Below are 22,568 nucleotides of genomic sequence, written 5' to 3' on the forward strand. Positions count from 1 at the left end.
TCATTTTTTGTAAAAAAAAAAATTTTTTTTTATTTTCAACATCCGTTAGAAGTATAAAAAAATAACTTTTGTTGGTTATTTAGTAAATCAAACGCTACTCTGTGAATATCGATATAAAGATTAATCTTGCCAGGAACGTTTTTAGCTTAGTGTACCCTAGGGTGGGCCAAAAGAAAGAACTTATTTTTTTTCCTTTAATGACCGTAAAAATATCGTTACAGATAATGAAAAATAATTCTGGTAAAGTTTAAGCTCTTAATATTATTATAAAGAGTTGGCGCTTTGCGATTTTTGATTTCCCATTTAAATAACATAGAAAAAAAAATTATTAGTTTTCAATTTTTCACCTCGGCAACGCCTCATTGTATGAATCTGCCCCCCCCCCCCGAGTGGAACTATCGCCGCCATGTTTATGACTTAAAACACTAATGGCGTCCCCAAAAAGCTCGGAGATAAGTGAACACTAGGTGACGAATGATGGCAAATGTATAAATTGGTTTGTCTCAAATCCTTAGTGATTATAAGTGGAGGTAACCCATATGGGTTGGAGAGAACTTGCGTCCTACCACTTATCTTACGCAAGCAGTTGACCAGAGCTGAAGTCTGGTACCATGGGGGACCCATTCCAAGCCCCACGTCGACCAGAGTCTCTTTATTTCCTGAGATGGGAGGAGTGTTTGGGTCCATGTGAGGTCGGACTCGTGATGGCTGTGCTCGAGGGACCCACATGCACTGCATGCCTAATGGGTAATCTCATGTGAGCATATGCTCATATTTCGCTTTTATAATATATGGTGGTGTCATAATATACGAATAGGGTTACGCAGCTTGAGTATCCCCAAAACGGCGAGGTATCGGCCTCCCGTCAAACGGAGGTGGACCTAACGGTCCCGTTACATTAATTAATTTGTACGAATCTGCCCAGCATAAGCTTATCTAGGGAATTTAACGCTCTAAAAACAACTCTCCTATCATTTTTCGTTAAATCCATCTGTTCAAAAGTTATTGGAGTTTGAAGTCAAGGTAGAGTAAATTTCAAGATCTTTTTATTTTTCCGGCGAAAATATTGGACTTATCATAAAATGTCATTGAATCTTGTTTGTAGACAATTTTATTTCCTAAAAATTATCTCTGATAAATTTTTTTAAAATTGCGTTATTTTCTAGTTATTTCCATTTTAATGCCAAGCTCCTAACAAAATAGTATTCTGATCGATTTTAAGAGCTTAGCATCAAAATAAAAATAACTAGAAAACAATGCAGAATTAAAGAAAAATTTGTCAGTGATACTGTGTAGGAAATAAAATTGGCTACAAAAAAGATTGCATGACATTTTATGATGACTTCGATAGTTTCGCCGGAATAGTAAAAAGATCTCAGATTTTACTTTAACTTGACTCCGAGCTTCAGTAACTTTTGAACAGATAGATTTATCGAAAAATGATAAAAAAAAAATTTTGTAGAGCGTTGAATCCCCTACAAAAATCTTTGCTGGGCTTATTCGTACAATGAGCCATTGTCGAGATGAAAAATTCCAAACTAATAAGTTTTTTTTTCGTTTTTATTTAACTGAGAAATCAAAAATACTGAAGCGCTGACTCTTAATATCAATATTAAGAGATCGAACTTTACCTAAATTTTTTTTTCATCATCTTCAACGATATTTTTACGGTAACTAAAGAAAAAAAAAATTAGTCCTTTTTTTCGGGTCACCCTTGTGTATCCTCCAAAACCGTGTAAATTTTTAAATCGATCTATCAAACCATTTTTGGGGGTGATCGATCAAAGTTTTGCTAAACAATGAAAGGAACAAGTTTTATACCTTTCATTGTGAAATGATCATCAAAATGAAAAAATTTTTTTTTTTACTTGTCCTTCATTTTTGCGTTAGTTACTCAGTAAATGTGAGAGAAAGAGAAAAAAACCATAAAATTACCAAAAGATGTTAAAGAAAACAAAAAATTGGAACTTATTTTTTATGGTCGAAATTGTTATTTTTTTTTTTGTTGTTGACATTTTTTGAAAATTTTCCGTTCTTTTTTTCTTTCCACTCACTGCCTGGAGCTGTTGGCGATCAGTCACGTTTAAAAATCAGCCATGCATTACACAAATATTTACAAGAGTGATTCGTAACATCACGTGGCTGCTTACGGTGAGTCAAAAGACCCCATTATTATATTAACATATTGGACATCTTTGTCTCGGTGTCTATATTTGACCCCGAATAAATCATTTTTATAATATCGTCTTTGGGGCTGTCGCTGCAGTGGAAGTTATTTTTCTAAATAATTATTTCACTGTGTCTAACGACCACGTTAATAAATTCGGCGTTCTCCCGGTTGCTGAAATATTATCATATTCAGGAAGGCAAGATGTTCGGCACAAGTTAAGGAGTATGAAGATGAGTCGTACAACAGCAGAACGTTCAGTGGACATGTGATGGCAGAGACGAGTAACCCACGTGTCAACATACAATATTGGGTAATAAATGTCGGTCGATTCTATTGATAAAAAGGTGAGATCTATGTTATATTATAAATTTAATGAAAGTTTTGGAAAAATTTAACAATTAACTTGTTGATGGTAAAATATGAAATGTAAACGGAATGTTCAATTTCCCAGCGTGGATTCGAGATCGTTCGGTCGCTAGTTTGTGTTCTGTTTTGGTTCATGTTTCCGGATAGAATTATATCAATAAATCGATACAGTTGAGTCTAATGATGACTTATTTGGTTATTAAAATTTATTTTATTATAGAAACTTGGAGTTAATTGATTATCCGGTACTCTTATAAAGATACTGAGTCTGACTACAAAGTGCTGAAATCTAGCTTAGTAATATCTCATCAAGAATCGTGACCTTGGTGGTAAATCTCACAGGCCGCATCCTGGAAATTTTATTTAATAGAAATTTTTAAATAAAAGTTTTGTTATTAATAAATCGGTTCGGCAGCAAATGAAACAGGAACTATATTGCGCAATAGATTTACAGCATTAAGTACACGTGTGTGTGTGTGTGTGTGTGTGTGTGTGTGTTTGTGTGATTCTAGATAATTATCCTGCCAGCATATGTTTTAGAATGAAAGATTTGATAATTTAAACAAATCAATACAAAAAAGATCAAGGTATAAAATAAAACACGATGGATTATATAACTATAAGATCGAATTAAAAAAATTAAAATTGTTGGGACATCAAGAAGATGTCTTATCGTTAATGTCATTTAATATTAAATTTAAAACATATCTGTTGTCACATGAGGTCATATAAATAAATTTAGATGCATATACAGTAGACTGATTTAAAAAAATCTGGGCGTCGGTTGGTCCTGCGGGCCAGCCCCAAAACTTGCCGCCGTTTTCGAGCTCAAGGAGCTTAAAAATATCACTGTAAATACATTTTCAAGCTCTTCGAGCTCGAAAATGCTATTACATGCGATAATTTTTTATGACCTTTTCAAGTTCTAACAAATTATGTTTTATGCTAGAATTTGAATAGTTAAAAATTGAAAATCATTAATGAAGAAGTGGCTCTTAAATTTTTATTCCCGATTATGTTCGATGAAATAAATGTATTGAAGCAAAAATCAATTTCAGTGAACAAAATCAAGATTCGAGTAAGTTTTGATTTAGGTCAGAACAAACAATATATGAAACAATCTGAGGAAAATTTTAAAAACTGAGTTTTTTCTATTTCTTACTGACAATATGATTAAATCTAAAAAAAATTTAGATGACATTATATAATGATCGAAAGAGACTGTAGAGAGAAAGAGTTAGTATGATTTCAGACACATTTTAGCACATTACATTTTGATTTATCCGGAAAAATAACATTTTATGCTATTTTCTTAAGTTTCAAGCTCCGATATCTTTTGAACTAATTAACCGATTTCGACGTTTGAGGTGGCAATCAACGCGCCTCATTAAGTTCTAGAGCTGATTAAATTTAAAATCGATTGGTTCAGCCGTTTCGAAGATATTTGGAAAAACCGGCTCTTCACCACTTCTTTCTCCAAAGATATCTCTCGAACACATTAATCAATTGAGATGGTTAAGGTGGTAATAGACGCGTTTTATTAAGTTTTAGAGCTGACTAGATTTTGAAATTGATCGGATTGGTCATTTTAAAAATAATCGAAAAAAACCGTTTTTTCCATTTCTTTCTCCAATGATATCTCTCGAACGAATTAACCGATTGAGATGGTTAAGGTTGCATTCAACGCAGCTTATAAAGTTCTAGAGCTGCTTAGATATTAAAGTCGATCGTTCGACTCGTTTCTCAGAAATTAATAAAAAAATTAAAAAAAAAATTTTTTTTTTTCGTAATTCGCAAATATTTTCGAGTTTACTTAATCAAATGTTCTGAAAATTTGAGTAAAGTTGATGACCAAAAAGCTCTTTCAATTGCCTCCTTACCCATTTAAATCGGTTGATTAGTTAAAAAGTTATAGATCATTCACACACATACACAGACACTCGGACATCATTCTGAAAATAGTCAGAATAGCTTCTTAGGACTTCAAAACGTGGACATCTGATGGAGACTCGATTTTCAAAAATCGGGGGGAAAACAATAACTTCCCGAAATTTTTGAAAATCATTGATTTTCTTAGCAGGAAGTTAAAAATTGACTATTTCTTGTTTTCTTCATTACGAAAAAAATATTGTTAAAAATGACGATAAAAAAATACTGTGAAAGTTTGAGCTCCTAATATTAATATTAACAGCTGCCGCATTGCCATTTTCTATTTCCCGTTTAAATAGCATGAGAATATTCATTTTTTAAGCTTTGGAATTTCGTAACTCACGGTGTGACCAATACTTTTAAATGTTCGAAATATATTGGAATGGGGAATTTGACACTCTATTGAAAAGGTCTCTTATAATTTTTTGATATTTTTATTTCTTCAAAAGTTATTTGAAGTTAAAGTAAGATTGACAATAAATTTTTACATTTTTCAAATTTTTCGACGAAACCATCAGTTTTTTTCGAAAATTTTTGATGACATTCGTTGTAGAGAATTCAGTTTCCTATAACTCATCTTCAAGAAAATTTTCGATATTTTTCATGAGTCGTAAGTTATTTACAATTAACTGAAAATTTTAATATAATTCATTTTAAGCCAAAAAATTTGGATTTTTTAAGAAGATTTCCAGTTAATTGCAAATAACTTACGACTTGTGAGAAATATCGAAAATTCCTTGAAGATAAGTCATAGAAAATGAAATGCTCTACAAAAAATGTCCTATCAAATTTTTCGGAAAATTGATGGTTGCGTTGAAAAATTTAAAAAATGTGAAAATTTATCGTCAATCTAACTTTAACTTCGAATAACTTTTGAAGAAATAAAAATATCAAAAAACCATAAGAGACCGTTTTTATAGAGCGTCAGATTTCCCATCAGTCTATGTCTTGAACATTTAAAAGTATTGGTCACACCGTGAGCTACGAAATTCCGAAGCTTAAAAAATGAATATTCTCATGCTATTTAAACGGGAAATAGAAAATTGCAATGCGGCAGCTGTTAATATTAATATTAGGAGCTCAAACTTCCACAGTATTTTTTTTCGTCATTTTCAACAATATTTTCGATGTAATGAATAAAACAAAAAATAGCCAATTTTTTTGAATCAGTCTATTATATACTATACCAAAGAAATAACAAAAACGAATTATTAAACAAAAGGATTAATTAAACAAAAGAAGCCAGCAATGAATTCGTAATTATTTAAACCATTACGAATATATGTATCATTTAGGATGATAAGTAAAAATTAATTTGATATTCACATACATGAATCCTGTCCACCGCAGTGACCAACAACTACCGGGGTTATCAAGTGAAAATGTAACAAAAGAATTACAAAATACTCATATAAAATACGCAATTGATTAATAATTATATTCAATTATCACTTGAATAATTCACCCGGTAAATTTTATAGTTCAACTCAACTTTTGAGTACAACAAAAAAACGTATTCAAAACGTATCAGTAAATTTCATAACAGACATCGTCCACTCGCAATTACGCACCATATCTTTCTGACTAGTTATTCGCCTATCCACCTGTTGGTCACTCACGTGGCGCAACAATCGCCCTTAATTATTATTATTATCTTTTTTCCCAGCCCTGGGCCTGGCACTTTAATCAAACAAATAAAATATAAAAATGCTTTTTTCCGATCTGAATGATACATATATAATGAATTGAATATACACTTATGCCATAAATTAAAGGAACAGAAAAATTCTTTAAATATTTCGGTGATGTTTGTAAGGCTGTAACTTCGTGAAAAACAATCGTATCGAAAAATAAAAAAAGTCATTTTGTAGCTTGAAATCTATAGTTTTGACGCATTTTTACTAAATTTTTTTATGCCTTCAGCCATTGCGCAAATATGAGAAATATCGCGAGACAAAAATTTTCTAAATTTTTTCTTTTCTTTGAGAGAGTCCACAGGCTGCAAAAAAATTTGTTGATAAACCAATGCATAGGTCGGTCAAAAAATTTAATTAGCTTTCATTTTCATTTTTTTTTGAGAATCGTACGATAACTTGTCGTCGAGATATCAGCCTTCAAACGAAAAATAATCCTTTTGGGTTTGATTATCAATATATCAGATACTAATGATCGCATAGTAAATTGAAGGGCGGCGTTAAAAACTTGAATAAATTTACTACAAGAGCCTCTCATCATTATTTGAAAAAAAATTTTTTTTTTATTTTTAGCATTCATTTGAACAAAATACAAAAAAATGAGTTTTTTTTGTTTTTTTGGTAAATCAACCGCTACTCTGCAAATATCGATAAAAAAAAATGTTACCAGGGACTTTTCTAGCTTAATATACTCTCAATAACCCTGCAAATTTTGAGAATGATCCATCCAGCTGTTTTCCGGGGTGTATTGATCAAAGTTTTGCAAAACAATTAAAGGAACAAACCTTGTTCTTTTAATTGTGTAATCATAAGCGTTATGAAAAAAATTTGTTTTCGACTTTTCTCAAATTTTCGCATTCGTTACTCATCAAATGCGAGGAAAAGACAAAAAAAAAAATTTATAAAAAATGTTGAAAGAAAAATTTCAAATACAAAAGAACAAATTGCAATTTTTTCGAGTTTATTCAAGTTATGAAGGCTGATATCTCAACGACAAGTTGTCGTACGAATCTCAGTAAAATGCAATTAAATCTGATTAAATTTGCTAACCGACCTATGCATTGGTTTATCAACAAAATTTTTATTGCAGCCTGTGGACTCTCTCAAAGATAAGAAAAAATTTAGAAAATTTTTATCTCGCGGTATTTCTCATGTCTGCGCAATGGCTGAAGATATAAAAAAAATTTGGTAAAAATCCTTCAAAATCAGAGATTTCAAGCTACAAAATGCCTTTTTTTATTTTCCGATACGATTATTTTTCACGGAGTTACAGTCTTACAAACATCACCAAAAAATTTTAACAATTTTTCTGTTCCTTCAATTTATGGCATGAGTGTATGTCATATTTATTTATGCAAAGTTTGTATTTTTAAACTATATAGAAAATTAAATAATAAATGTTTTAAATCATAAAATTCGCATCGATAGTATAGACCAAGTATTGACTTTTCCCCTACCTGGCGGTCAATGCTTTCCAATACATCGATACCCGGCTATCAATTTTTATAAAAATAAAATATTAAACATTTGTTGGGACATAATGGCATAGTAGATTATGCAGCCCAGATATCTCAAAATCCTAAATATAAACTTAAAACTAATAAATATCAATGATTTACATTTTTAAATTATAAATTAAAATTAATTCAAACATGTGCTCACACTAACAATGCACACATGCGCCAATTTGCGAGCAGACAGCTGTCTCACTACCGGCGTAATGGCGGAATGCCCGCGGAACGATTCAAATTCAAACTTAAAATAAAATTTTTAATTTTACAAACTAATTAATACCAATAAATTGAAATCGTTACGTGACAATTTATATGTTAGAATGTGGTAAGTCCTATTCAAAAGTATTGTTGATCAAATTATTACTAATTTTCAAATCAGCTACCTGAACTTCAATATACCAAGCCGTATTTTAGCTGAGAAGTAGTATTGCTGTTGTAAAATTATGGTTTTCTCGGGAATGGCAGTCGTCTTATGTGCTTATAAGTTACTTTTTTAGTGGTTATGCCTCATGTCACTATTATGGACGCATCGAAGTGCGTTATAAAATTAGAAATATTATCATAGCGAGGATTTCTAAATAAACAAAGCATCAGCATTGCTAACAGTAAGTATAGAAAATGCTGCTTTCACAATCACAAGCAGTTTGCGTGATCACCGAACTCTTTAAGTAATAGTCTTAGCAAAAAAAGACAACACTTTTTTTCTATGTATTGCATCTTCTATATGTAGTATTGGATAAAATATTTCTGAAAAAAATATAATTTAGTCACTGATAATTTTCTAATGTCATAATATGAAAAACTTTCTGTAGTGATTTGGAAATTTCTCATCAGGATTTTAATCATCACAGATTTATTATAGCAAACAGCATGCTACACAGAACATGTCATGAAATATATGTAAATATAAATTAAAAAATTAATTTTACCTGGCAGAGAGGTAAAAACATTTCACCGATGGAATCGTCCCTTGAAAATCTATCATAGTCGAAAACATGAAGATGAAGCACACGGCTTTGCAATTTTTGGATTGGGAAACCTGCACACAATTTAATTCAATGTTAATATTGATATCATATTATATATAGTAATATAAAATATTCATTGTCAACAAAAGAAAGGAATGTATGAGTCAAAGTAAAATTTTTCTGATCTTTTCTAGGCAAATACTGAAACAAGCAGGCATGAATGGATACGATTAGTGAAAATCAGCATATGTTTGATGTTGTTGTACTTTCGTTATGATAGTGCTATACATTTGATTAATGACTCAACATTTTAATCGAGTTCATCTGTTTTGTTTTAATTTTGATTCCTTATATAAGTAAATCGTTGTATTTTTTATTCTCATTTTTTAGTAGATTTCATAGAAATCTAAATATTGTATTTGCCTTCATGGCGGAATTTTCAAAAAATTTTGCTACCTTCAAACTCAGATTGACAAGCTTAGTCAGGAAATGAATGTGGTTCAAAAGTTTATGTATGTATTTATATATATAACGCGCATTTCTTCAACGATAGCGTCCACAATTCGATGTAGCACACCGTTCTTCAACGATTGCGTTTAGAATTCTACACCGATCTCAATGAAACTTAGTATACATATTCTATAGGTAATTACCTTGGAATAGTTTAAAGATGAGCTAATTTGGACAATAAGTTTAGAAGTTGTGGTTAAATGAAATTTTGGAGAATTTTCAAAAAACATTTGATTATCGACTTTACTGGATGCCACTGTTAAACGAAGAAAAGTAGCTTATCTTTGTAAGTTCTATCTAAAAGCTCACTCGATTGCCTTTTATTTTCACTAAATAGGTCATTAATTTAACCATTCATAGTAGATCTCGTAGAAATCTAACTATTGTATTTTTCATCATAACGGAATTTACGAAGATTTTGCTACCTTTAAACTTAACTCAACGAGTGATAGCCAGCATTTGTTGAATTATTTTCTGAATATATGTTTATAATAATTATTCCTTATTATTTTTATTATATATATAACGAAAACCGTAAAGTTATTCGCGACGGAGACGCAAATAAAGCCCGAAACCGTATGTGGTCACCCACGTGTAATTAAAATTATAAGTAATAATGATAAATATGACTCAAAATAGTGAATAAAATAAACGTGTGCCTGAACCAGCTCCTCAGGCTGGGTGAGTACACGAGGGCGCCAGTCTGTTTTTACAAAACGGACAAAAATTATAACAAATCAGGGGAGAGATCACTGGTCAAAATTTTGAGTGAGAGTGTATGCACCAAGGGGAAAGACAACCAAATAAATATAATAAATAAAAATAATAAGGAATAGTCATTACTGGAATATATCCAAGAAATAAATAAACACATGTTGGCTATTACTGGATTTCTTTTTCTATATTATTTAATTCAAATATACTTATAAAGATAAATCCAATAGATATTACAGTACCAAATGACATTTACTATACACTAATTCTCTTTGATAAATTCCATCAAACTAAAATATGCTCATTATAGCCAAGTAATAATAGTAATTGAATTAAATCATTTTTTGTAACAGACATTTTAAATCTACGACATGTAGCGCCTATAGCCAGCAGCTAAAAATATTAGATAAGATATAGCTGGCAAAAAAGATACGTAATCGTTCTAATAGTGACGTCGTTTTGATTCGTCCACTTATTGACTTCGCTCTAATTTTCAACCAACACTCAAAACAATATTACCAAATAAATAAACGCGGATTTATAACCTGAAATTTATAGGCACTAAATGTAGGAAATTTCAAATATCTGTCACAAAAACTAATGTTTTTATCTAGTACAATCGAGTCTATGACGCTCGCGTGTTGGTACCCTCGCCTTCGGTTCGGGTACCAATCTTCACATTCGCGTCTTAAACACGATCGCACTCGATAGATAAACTACTATTATGCACTAGAGAACTTAAATTACAAATTACGAATTAACTCTTCAAACTCAATATAAAATTTATACAAACAAAATTACACTAATCTTTTTCTTTATTTTATATTATTTACTCTGGGGAGAGATAGACACAGGAACTTAAAATACGTTTGGCAACACTGGGTTGGATACCATTAAATTATGAAATAAATTTTACCCAGAGAACGTATATTTTAATTGGTATTGTAATAGAAGCGACCAAGTACGCTATTCTTGTTTAATCTGCTAAGCAATTTATTCGACGCATCTACGTACGTATGCATCAAAATCTGGGACCTACCCCGAATATATTCAACTTATTGTTACAAAATAACTCAGGTTTAATTATTAATCAATCAAGTATCGTGATCAACTCTCCTGAGGATCTATCGATAGCCGATGCAACAAATGATAATTCAAATGACTTACCAGCGTTGATATTAATTTACTTCTGAAGATTCTCAACAATAATAGTATATGCTTAAACTATACTCTCACTTGAAATAACAAAATACTAATTAACCAAAGTAACTTTCGTTAATATTTAATTAATTTATAACGGCAACTGGGCCAAAACAATTTTACTTAAAATTGCGGACAACAACACGTCCTACCTTCACAATAGCCTGGTCTTTTCTGACTATTTTCGCGTCGGTTTTCTAAGGGATGCGTATCACTCACGTGTTATCCTCTCTAATGACCTCGGACCCGAAATTATTAACTAAAATAAAATATTAAAATTTGTCACATGACCTGATATTACGTCCAGAATGATGAACACAAGTCATTCAGTCCCTTAATTTTGAGTCATAGTCGGAGAACCGTTATAAAAATTCGAAGATGGATAAAACCTCCATGAGCAGTGTCAAAACAGGAAATGTCGCACAGCTGCCCGCTGACTCCCAGCCCTCAACAATTTAAGATTTTTTTATGCAAATGCAAAAGTGGAGAGCAGAGGACCACTCCTACTATTCCACTTATTTTTCCAGAATATAAGATAAAAATAACGGCTTTCAGCAAAGCTTGCAGCGAAGACATCGCCAAGCTAAGAGGTGAACTTATCGCAGATAATGTCGCCATTAGAGTGGAACTAGAGACGGTTTAACTGAGAATTGCAGATCTAGAGTCAATTACACTGCCAGCTGATGGGAACAAGACTACTGCTCGCGAATTGGAGAAATTTATGGTGGCTGCATGCATAAATGCCGTAGAAAAACTAATGCGCAGGAATAATATTATTATTCGCGGCCTAACGTGCGGGGAACAATAGCGGGATGTCGACTATCTACTGTGAACAAAAGAAGGTGCATCACAAATTTTTAAAAGAGAAGAAAGCGGAATACGGCAAGATTATTCAGTCTCAATTTGCCAATATCTGTGGCTCCAAGGAGTTTTGGAAACTGATAAGAACCGCTCGCAGGCGTACATACACTCCGTCAAAAATATCTGTAAAAGACTAGGAGGCTTTATTCCAGAAGGTCTACCCGAAACGGATTCAAACAAGCCTTGACTTTTCTACTCATTCACATATAATTCTGGATGCGGAGATCACATTGAAAGAGCTTCAGGATAGTTTAAAGAAATGTAAGCCTAACAAAACAGCTGGTGCAGACGGCATAAGCAATGAATTTCTGAAGAATCTGCCTCACAACTGGCTTCTAATCACTCTTACCCTTTCCAACAAAATCATGTCTACAGAATGCAAATCAGTTGACTAAGCCTGAATAATTACCACTATGCTTTTCAAGAAAGGTGATCCTGGGGTATATGAAAATTATCGCAGCATTGCACTCGTCAACTGCATCGTCAAGATCTTCACGCAAATAATTTGTAACAGGGTTCAAAGATGGGCTGAGGACTCCAATCTCATTCCTGATGAGTAGACGGGTCTTCAGCCAGAGAAAAGTTGTGCCGATAACATCTTCACCTTACTTTCTCTTCTCCAATTTCAACTACGCTTCGACAGGGCATCAATTTACATTCTCTTCATCGACTTTAAAAGAGCTTTTGACTCTGTGCCTCACCACAAGCTCTGGAGAAAGCTGGCAAGAATGGGGATCAGCTCAAAGATCATCAGAATTCTGAAAGCTCTATATGACAGAGCTCATATGAAAGTCAGAGTTGATGGTCATTTTCCTGGTGAAATCGAAGTCAAGCAACGTGTATTGCAGGGCGAACAGCTGAGCCCACTACTTTTTGTCCCATACTTATCAGACCTCGTCTTCTTCGGTGAGGAGCATGACTTAGAAGGTATCAGTCTAAGTAATAATAAATCTGTGCTTTTTCTACTGTATGTTGACGATATCGCGATGCTTCTACGTTCTGCTGGACACATGCAAAAAAGTCTGAGATTATTGGAAGAGTACTGTAGTTTAAATGATTTTCTAGTCAATACCTCCAAGATCAAGGTACTGAGAGTCAGCGCAAGCGGAAAATGCCGGAAAAAATGCACTGTATTCAAATTCAATGATAAGATCATTGAGATGGTTAAAACTTACACATATCTGGGGGTGCTATTCACTTCTAGTGCCGTAAGGCACCGTGTGTCAAGCCGTCAGCTGCAGCAAAGTCGCTAGGGATACTGCTCTTACTACACTAGCCAAGCTAAAAGCTGATTCCTGGAGTGGGAAAATCAAGCTTTACAACAGTCTGGTTCGTAGCACGTTACTTTACCAGGCCCACTTATGGTGCGTCAGATCAGATTACACTAAGATGCTGAAACCCGCTCATCTTCACTTCTTCAAAAAATTACTGTCTCTCTCCAAGTGTACTCCAGGCTATGCCATCAGAATCGAGCTGAATATCGAGGACTCAACGGTTACTTTGCTGCAATCTTCTATTAACTGGGTCATAAAAGTTTTGAAACTTGGGGATCACCGTTATTTGGAATTATGCCTGAGCTGTTCACTAGAATACCCCAGCGATTGATTAAGCCAATTATACAGGCAAGATAAGCCTCCAACTACTCCAGCATAATCTCCATTGGTAGCGAAACAATACTACTTTCGCCGCTCAAATTCTGCGTTTTCTGCCGCTCGGGAAGTTACGAATCTGTCTTCCACTTCCTGGTACAGTGTCTATTCTACGCAAATCTTAGAAGCATCTACTGGAAAAATGAAATGGCAAGTGGCTCTGACTACGTAATCCTGGGAAAAATGTTGAGAGCTTCTGAAAAATCCAATCTCAAAACCCTTCATGAATATCTTCAAAGTTGCCTCATCCTAAGGAAATCCTGCTTATGAGTCTTGTTAGACGGCCTCACTATCAACGCGGTGGTACCTGGTCGCAGTTGAAAACCATGTCTGCATTGACACGCCCATACTTTGAGACTGACGTCTGTTCTTTGTTATTCAATTTGATATTTTATATTGAGACAATGTCAATTGTCTTCGTCGTCCTCAGCCTTGCAGTTTCCAATTTTCTCCGTCTTGTTGCCGCCCAAATTTACTACGTCATAGTGCCATGGTCACATGACTTAATTTTCACGTCGACGCATGTCCGTAAGGGTGAAGTGGGAACAGAGTCAGAGGCGAGTCCCAGACCCTCAATTATCGGTCAATCACTTCGATCCTGGATCACTTAGTACTTAGACGTACCTTAGCTATCAATTTGCGATATTTATTATTTCTATTATTACTCTGGCAATCTCACTTGCGATATTATTCCCTTACTTTTTATAAATTGTTACAACTAGTTTAAATCAAGTGTTAATAAAATTATTAATCATATATCACTGGCGATTCACTCGCGATACTAAAGATTATAATATTAAATAATAAATTCTGTGTACAACTGCGCCATTCCACGTAGAGGACAATTGTATCCGGAATCTACGATGAATGTTCTATATATTGTAAATATTGCGACGCAATTATTGTAAGCAAATGAATTTTATTATAATTGGCAATAAACTTGCATCTTTCTAATTATTTCATTTCACTCTATTCTTCACTCATATTATTTATTTTCCTATTTTATTGGTAAGAATTATTAAATCGTCTATTAAGAATATTATTGAGTACAAACTAATAAGTCTATTCATTATAAGAAATCTATTGATAAATAATAATCCGTGAGGTAAGTTGGTAAATTTTACATACGTTGCCGTGTCTGAATAAGTGCGGGTCTTTGCTTGGCAAGAACCCCAGCCCACGGCTCTATCCAAGTAAAATAAAAATTTGTTAGAGGCCAGCCTAAGCCAGGGTTCAACCCGCGAATTCTGGTGGCTGCTGGTTAAAATCGCGAAAACGAAAAGTGGTTTGTCTCAACTGGCGCTCGACTAGGGACTTTGCAGTTGTTCAAAGGGGCAATAAAAATTTTTATTAATTTTTCTCACGGCTTCACTGAAAAAATTCTCATAAAACTTTTCCGTGATAATTTCAAAAATTCCTTACCAGTAAAGAATTTTTAATTCTCTACATTCATCGTCTCATTCCATTTTTTACTTATCATCTGCATCTGAATTTTATAAAATATTTAATTGCTTCTTCATTTTATTTATTCTAATTATAATCAATTTATTATAAATTATTTATTTTAAAATTATTTATCATTCTAATATTGTGTACCGGTTTCGTTCCTCTAAGTATTTCGTTACATTTTGACCTTGAGCGTATACTAGCTACACGCGTCGTAACCCGAGACGTTAGTGTTTACTTTCTTACAGTTTATGATTCTTTGCTTACACACAAAGACAACTCGAAGTAAATAATAAAAATAAATACTCAAAATATTAAAATAAAACTTTGGCTCGAATATTTTCTAAGTAAAGAAATTTATTACTTTCTGTACAACACAAAAGATTACTATATTCGTTTCCGGTTTAAAATAAAATATCTTTTGGTCGACAAAATTGTCTTCAAATAAACTAAGCACTTGAGTAGATAATCAATAGAACCTTTGCAGTAATAAATAAGAATTTTTATGAATCATTGAAAATTTCAATAACCAAAATAAATCATTAAAGTAATAAACAAAATTTATTAGTCATCAAGAATCTCAATAACTCAAATAAACTATTAATTTATAAATAAATAATCTTTACAGTTCTAGAAAGATTCATACTACAATAATTCTTGATTAAATAAATCTATTGATAATCCTACGAGATTATTATTAGTTCGGATTAAGTAAAAATAATCAATAATAAAATTTTATAAATTATTATTTTGAAAAGAATTTACTGAGACAGTTTCCCGCAGAAATGACGCTACCTAGAACGCCGATTTCGCAAGTATCGCTCCCAGTTACCTCGGCTACTAACCCTGACAATATTATTCATTTTCCTGCCACATCGAGCGCAATGGAGGATCTTGTTGATCTTATGCAGAACGATGAAATACATAACAGTACTATTTATACCCAAAAGGAATCGATAAATAATAATAACAATGTTTGTACTACTAGTTCGGTCGGTAACGTTAACGTCCACTACCACAACGTTAGTGGGATTGCACCAATTTCAGAGTCTCAAAATACGACCTCCGTTGCCGTATTGCAAAATCTAGTTTCACGTCTACAGACAGAAATTGAAGCTTTGAAGGCAGAACGTCAGCATTTGCTTCGTATATCGAGCACGGTCTTGCGACCCCGAGGTGCTCAATTGCCATCCCCAACTTTTCGACCAGACGCATCAAGCATGTGGATGCCGAGAGAGTTATTCCCTGCTGCCACTGTGACGTCACAAGCAGCAAATCCCCTCTCTACTCGCCCAGTCATCCCACATCCACATGCACCCATTTCGGCAACGCAAGCGAACGGACAGCAGTTCGCCATACCTGGCTTGCCTGCGCGTGATTCTTACGCGCACCCGACGGTCCCACCACTAAGTCACACGTTACCAGTGCATATGAATGTCCAGCCGACACTCTCATACATTTACACACAGCCACCTAGCAATAATAAGGTACCCACATCTACGAATATACACGCACAAGCTCCATTGGTACAAGCATATCCAAATACACAGCCGTCAGCCTGGTATAATACGTATACCATTCCAGCGGGAAGTTCAAATCTGAATGGGTTCAATTCGATGCGATTGTATGATATTACTCGTCTTGTCAAATCTTGGAATGTTTCGTTTCCGTCTCATGATCGATCGTCTCCAATTAACGCGAAAAAATATCTGAAAATAATTGAACAGCGGATGGTCAGCAACGAAATTTCTCTCGACAACTTTCAGGCAGTTGTAACCAACACACTCAACGGCGATGTACTCGAGTGGTATTACCAGAACGAGGGTTTGTTCCACAGCTGGTCTACCTTCAAGGATTATTTTCAAATTTGGCAGATTCAGCAAACAGACGAGGCAGTGCTGCAGGAGATCTATTCGGCCAAACAACGCAATGAGGAGATAGGAGTTGCATTTATAATTTCCTGATTTAATTCTTATTTCTTACAAAAGTTCGCGGATACGAAAATTATGACGTATGCAGAATTATATACACAGGTCAGTGCTTGGCAGTCAACGGCTGATGCACTGAGCCCTCATTTCAAAACCCACAAAGAAAGTAATAGTAGTATCAGAACTCGTAGTCAATTAAATTCGATCAAGGCTTTAGAAATAAATCCACTAAACAGTATGGAAACTTTACAGTTATCTATCCCGTCATCTAATAATAGTTTGTCTAATAATAATTTTAATAGAAACAATAATCTTAATGAAAGTAACAATTTTAATAGAAACAACAATTTTAATAAAAACAATAATTTCAACAGAAATAATAATTTTAATAAAAATAATAATTTTAATAAAAATAAAATTTCTGATAATTTTCAACAGTCACAGAACCCCGATTCACAAACTGAAAACCCGACTTCTGAGTCTTCTACTCTATTAAATAATTTTGAGTCTTTAATGAAAACTATTTTAGAAAAGTTAGATCAAAATACTGTCAATGCGTCACCGGTAAAAGTCAATTCAACTCCGGTATCGAATAATAATGCAACGGAAGCTCCTGTCTGCGGTCGTTGTGGAGAAATTGGTCATGTCGCTGAGGTTTGTTGTGGGCCCGTAACGGATGAGTTACGTATCAAGGCAGGATTGCCTCTTCGTCCCCGTCCTCCTACTCCAAAAAAAGCGTGAGCGCCCTGGTAGACACCAATCACGTTACCAGGGCTCCTGTATCGAACAATAATTCGGACAAGCCCATTGTAAATACTGATGATAAACCAAATATGTTCAAATTATCACTATATTCCCGGTATAGTGCCGGATAGCTCAACTGGTAGAGCACTCGGCGCGATACCGACATGGTCTGGGTTCGATTCCCAGTTCAGGCTATCCATATTTTTCTCAATTTATCTATAAATTGTCTTATTGAGAAGGTTTGCATGTTTTAGGTTTCCACTATATTAAATTGGTGTAATACCGTACGATAGACGGTGTGGCTCAATAAGTTATAGATGAAATTGAACGGAATATAGTATAGTGCCGGATAGCTCAACTGGTAGAGCACTCGGCGCGTTACGGACATGGTCTGGGTTCGATTCCCAGTTCGGGCTATTTATATTTTACTCAATTTATCTATAAATTGTCTTATTGAGAAGGTTTGCATGTTTTTGGTTTCCACTATATTAAAATCAGTAAGATAGCACAAATCAGTTTTCTAATTATAGTCAAATGCATAATATTTTTTCATTGAAATTCGCAAGAGAACTTAACAATTCAGGATAGGAAGTAGTAAAAAAGTGAATTAAAAAGAAAAAATGAGCGGAAGATTATAATTAGAAACCTGATTTTATCGGAAATCTGTAATTATTACGAAAAATATTAAAGGCACGAGATTCAATATAAGAATTTTTTTGTTATATTTGCTTTAAAGGTTCAACTTTTGAGCGCTGGGTGACGTCCGTAAAGGGACTCTTTTTTAGAGGCTCTACTATACCGTCTTGTTTTCACGGTCCAGGCCGTCGAGTTTTACCCCCTCCTTCTTTTTACTAACTTTTCGAGTACACCGAGACGAAATTGAGAGAGATCGTAAAAAGAGAAGTCGCATTTTAGTGCACCGACCAATGAATTTGAGTAAAGTTTAAACTTAGCTACTATTGAGTGGCGCTAATTATTTCTCTGATAGCAGTTTATTACAAAGCGGACCTAATGTTAATAAAATATTAACCCCGCCATTTTATTAACCATAAATATACGATACGAGTAAATTATCAGCGTATATTTTTAATGCAAGTAATACAAATTAGTCAACTATTTGTTTAAGAGGCATCTATATTCACCTATGAGTGTGAATGTAGCAGACATCAGACAAATTCAAAATTATAAAAAAATAGAGTAAATATTTTAAAAAATAATATTTATAATAAATACACGTATAAACATTTAAATTTCTTTTAAACGCATTTTTCAAAATTTGAATTTATTAATTATTTACTCTATTTACTAATAATGTTACGTCCGAATCATTTTTCATGTTCATTTCTTCCATATTTTTTTTTTATTATATTGTTTTTTATCTTTATTTTAGTAGATGAAAATTTATCTAGACACGCAAATCATGTCCAAATATTTTACCAAATGAGAAAGATTTCTAATCCTCACCAAGGTCAGACTGGCAACTAACGCAACTTCCTTATGGCCACTGCACTCTCAATAAGTTAAAGCAAATAGTACTACTGTAATGAGTTTTGAATATGTTTCTAAATTGAAAAATACTTAAAAGTAAATTATGGTGTCTAGACAAAGGAATGTTTGAATAAATGAAAGCAAAAGACTTTTTTTTTTTTTTTTTTTTTCGACAATGAAATATATCAATTTTAAATATCGTCCGGAACAAAATACCGAAGTAAGGATATAACAGAATAAAACTGTATACCTGGAAAAAAAAGAGGAAAGAAAGAAAAGAACTGAATGATTTTTACTACCACTATTTAAAAATAATTTTATCTTAGTACATTATTTAAAAGTAATATAATAGGAAAATATAATAGTTTGAATAAGATATTTAAAACTGAAAATCGAATTTAATATTGAGCTTGAAAACGATGAAATCATAAAATATAATAGTTTAAATAAGATATTTAAAACTTAAAATCAAATAAATATTCAACTCATAACAATAGAATAATAAAATATAATGGTTTAGATAAAACATTTAAACTTAAAGTAAATTTAATAAAGTGATAAAAGATAATAGTTTATTAATCAAATAAAAACCAAACTAAAAGAATATTAAAATATGATAAATCAAATGAAATAAAACATTAAAATATTAGAATTTTAATAAACAAAAGATGAGAATGAATAAAAAAAGGATGACAATTTCATTCAACAATAATGTAAGTCATATGGAGTCGAATTACTTCCTTCATTATTATTATTATTATTATTATTATTATTATTATTATTATTATTATTATTATTATTATTATTATTATTATTATTATTATTATTATTATTATTATTATTATTATTATTATTATTATTATTATTATTATTATTATTATTATTATTATTATTATTATTATTATTATTATTATTATTATTATTATTATTATTATTATTATTATTATTATTATTATTATTATTATTATTATTATTATTATTATTATTATTATTATTATTATTATTATTATTATTATTATTATTATTATTATTATTATTATTATTATTATTATTATTATTATTATTATTATTATTATTATTATTATTATTATTATTATTATTATTATTATTATTATTATTATTATTATTATTATTATTATTATTATTATTATTATTATTATTATTATTATTATTATTATTATTATTATTATTATTATTATTATTATTATTATTATTATTATTATTATTATTATTATTATTATTATTATTATTATTATTATTATTATTATTATTATTATTATTATTATTATTATTATTATTATTATTATTATTATTATTATTATTATTATTATTATTATTATTATTATTATTATTATTATTATTATTATTATTATTATTATTATTATTATTATTATTATTATTATTATTATTATTATTATTATTATTATTATTATTATTATTATTATTATTATTATTATTATTATTATTATTATTATTATTATTATTATTATTATTATTATTATTATTATTATTATTATTATTATTATTATTATTATTATTATTATTATTATTATTATTATTATTATTATTATTATTATTATTATTATTATTATTATTATTATTATTATTATTATTATTATTATTATTATTATTATTATTATTATTATTATTATTATTATTATTATTATTATTATTATTATTATTATTATTATTATTATTATTATTATTATTATTATTATTATTATTATTATTATTATTATTATTATTATTATTATTATTATTATTATTATTATTATTATTATTATTATTATTATTATTATTATTATTATTATTATTATTATTATTATTATTATTATTATTATTATTATTATTATTATTATTATTATTATTATTATTATTATTATTATTATTATTATTATTATTATTATTATTATTATTATTATTATTATTATTATTATTATTATTATTATTATTATTATTATTATTATTATTATTATTATTATTATTATTATTATTATTATTATTATTATTATTATTATTATTATTATTATTATTATTATTATTATTATTATTATTATTATTATTATTATTATTATTATTATTATTATTATTATTATTATTATTATTATTATTATTATTATTATTATTATTATTATTATTATTATTATTATTATTATTATTATTATTATTATTATTATTATTATTATTATTATTATTATTATTATTATTATTATTATTATTATTATTATTATTATTATTATTATTATTATTATTATTATTATTATTATTATTATTATTATTATTATTATTATTATTATTATTATTATTATTATTATTATTATTATTATTATTATTATTATTATTATTATTATTATTATTATTATTATTATTATTATTATTATTATTATTATTATTATTATTATTATTATTATTATTATTATTATTATTATTATTATTATTATTATTATTATTATTATTATTATTATTATTATTATTATTATTATTATTATTATTATTATTATTATTATTATTATTATTATTATTATTATTATTATTATTATTATTATTATTATTATTATTATTATTATTATTATTATTATTATTATTATTATTATTATTATTATTATTATTATTATTATTATTATTATTATTATTATTATTATTATTATTATTATTATTATTATTATTATTATTATTATTATTATTATTATTATTATTATTATTATTATTATTATTATTATTATTATTATTATTATTATTATTATTATTATTATTATTATTATTATTATTATTATTATTATTATTATTATTATTATTATTATTATTATTATTATTATTATTATTATTATTATTATTATTATTATTATTATTATTATTATTATTATTATTATTATTATTATTATTATTATTATTATTATTATTATTATTATTATTATTATTATTATTATTATTATTATTATTATTATTATTATTATTATTATTATTATTATTATTATTATTATTATTATTATTATTATTATTATTATTATTATTATTATTATTATTATTATTATTATTATTATTATTATTATTATTATTATTATTATTATTATTATTATTATTATTATTATTATTATTATTATTATTATTATTATTATTATTATTATTATTATTATTATTATTATTATTATTATTATTATTATTATTATTATTATTATTATTATTATTATTATTATTATTATTATTATTATTATTATTATTATTAGTTAAATGCTCAGGGGGTTATCCCCGGTAGTCCGACTCTACCGAGGGCCTCACCTGAGCGCCAAATCATTACTGCTGCGATGCTCCATCAACAAGATGATCAGCATGCGCAGCAGGCCAAGTTTCGTTGCCTTAGGAGACGGAGGGATCCGAGAATAACAGCCT

At 29.6% G+C, this 22,568-nt stretch overlaps 1 protein-coding gene across 1 annotated transcript in view; it reads right to left on the minus strand.

Moving 5' to 3' along the window:
* Positions 1-22,568, minus strand: part of LOC103578665 (synaptotagmin-7) — a 926,763-nt gene that overhangs the window by 161,895 nt on the left and 742,300 nt on the right. Inside the window, exon 7 of the mRNA XM_053738534.1 lies at positions 8,603-8,712. Coding sequence (XP_053594509.1) covers positions 8,603-8,712 — 110 coding nt within the window. The remainder of the gene's footprint in view (positions 1-8,602; positions 8,713-22,568) is intronic.

This window comes from Microplitis demolitor, chromosome 4 (assembly GCF_026212275.2).
Source record: "Microplitis demolitor isolate Queensland-Clemson2020A chromosome 4, iyMicDemo2.1a, whole genome shotgun sequence".
In the NCBI taxonomy this organism is placed as follows: domain Eukaryota; kingdom Metazoa; phylum Arthropoda; class Insecta; order Hymenoptera; family Braconidae; genus Microplitis; species Microplitis demolitor.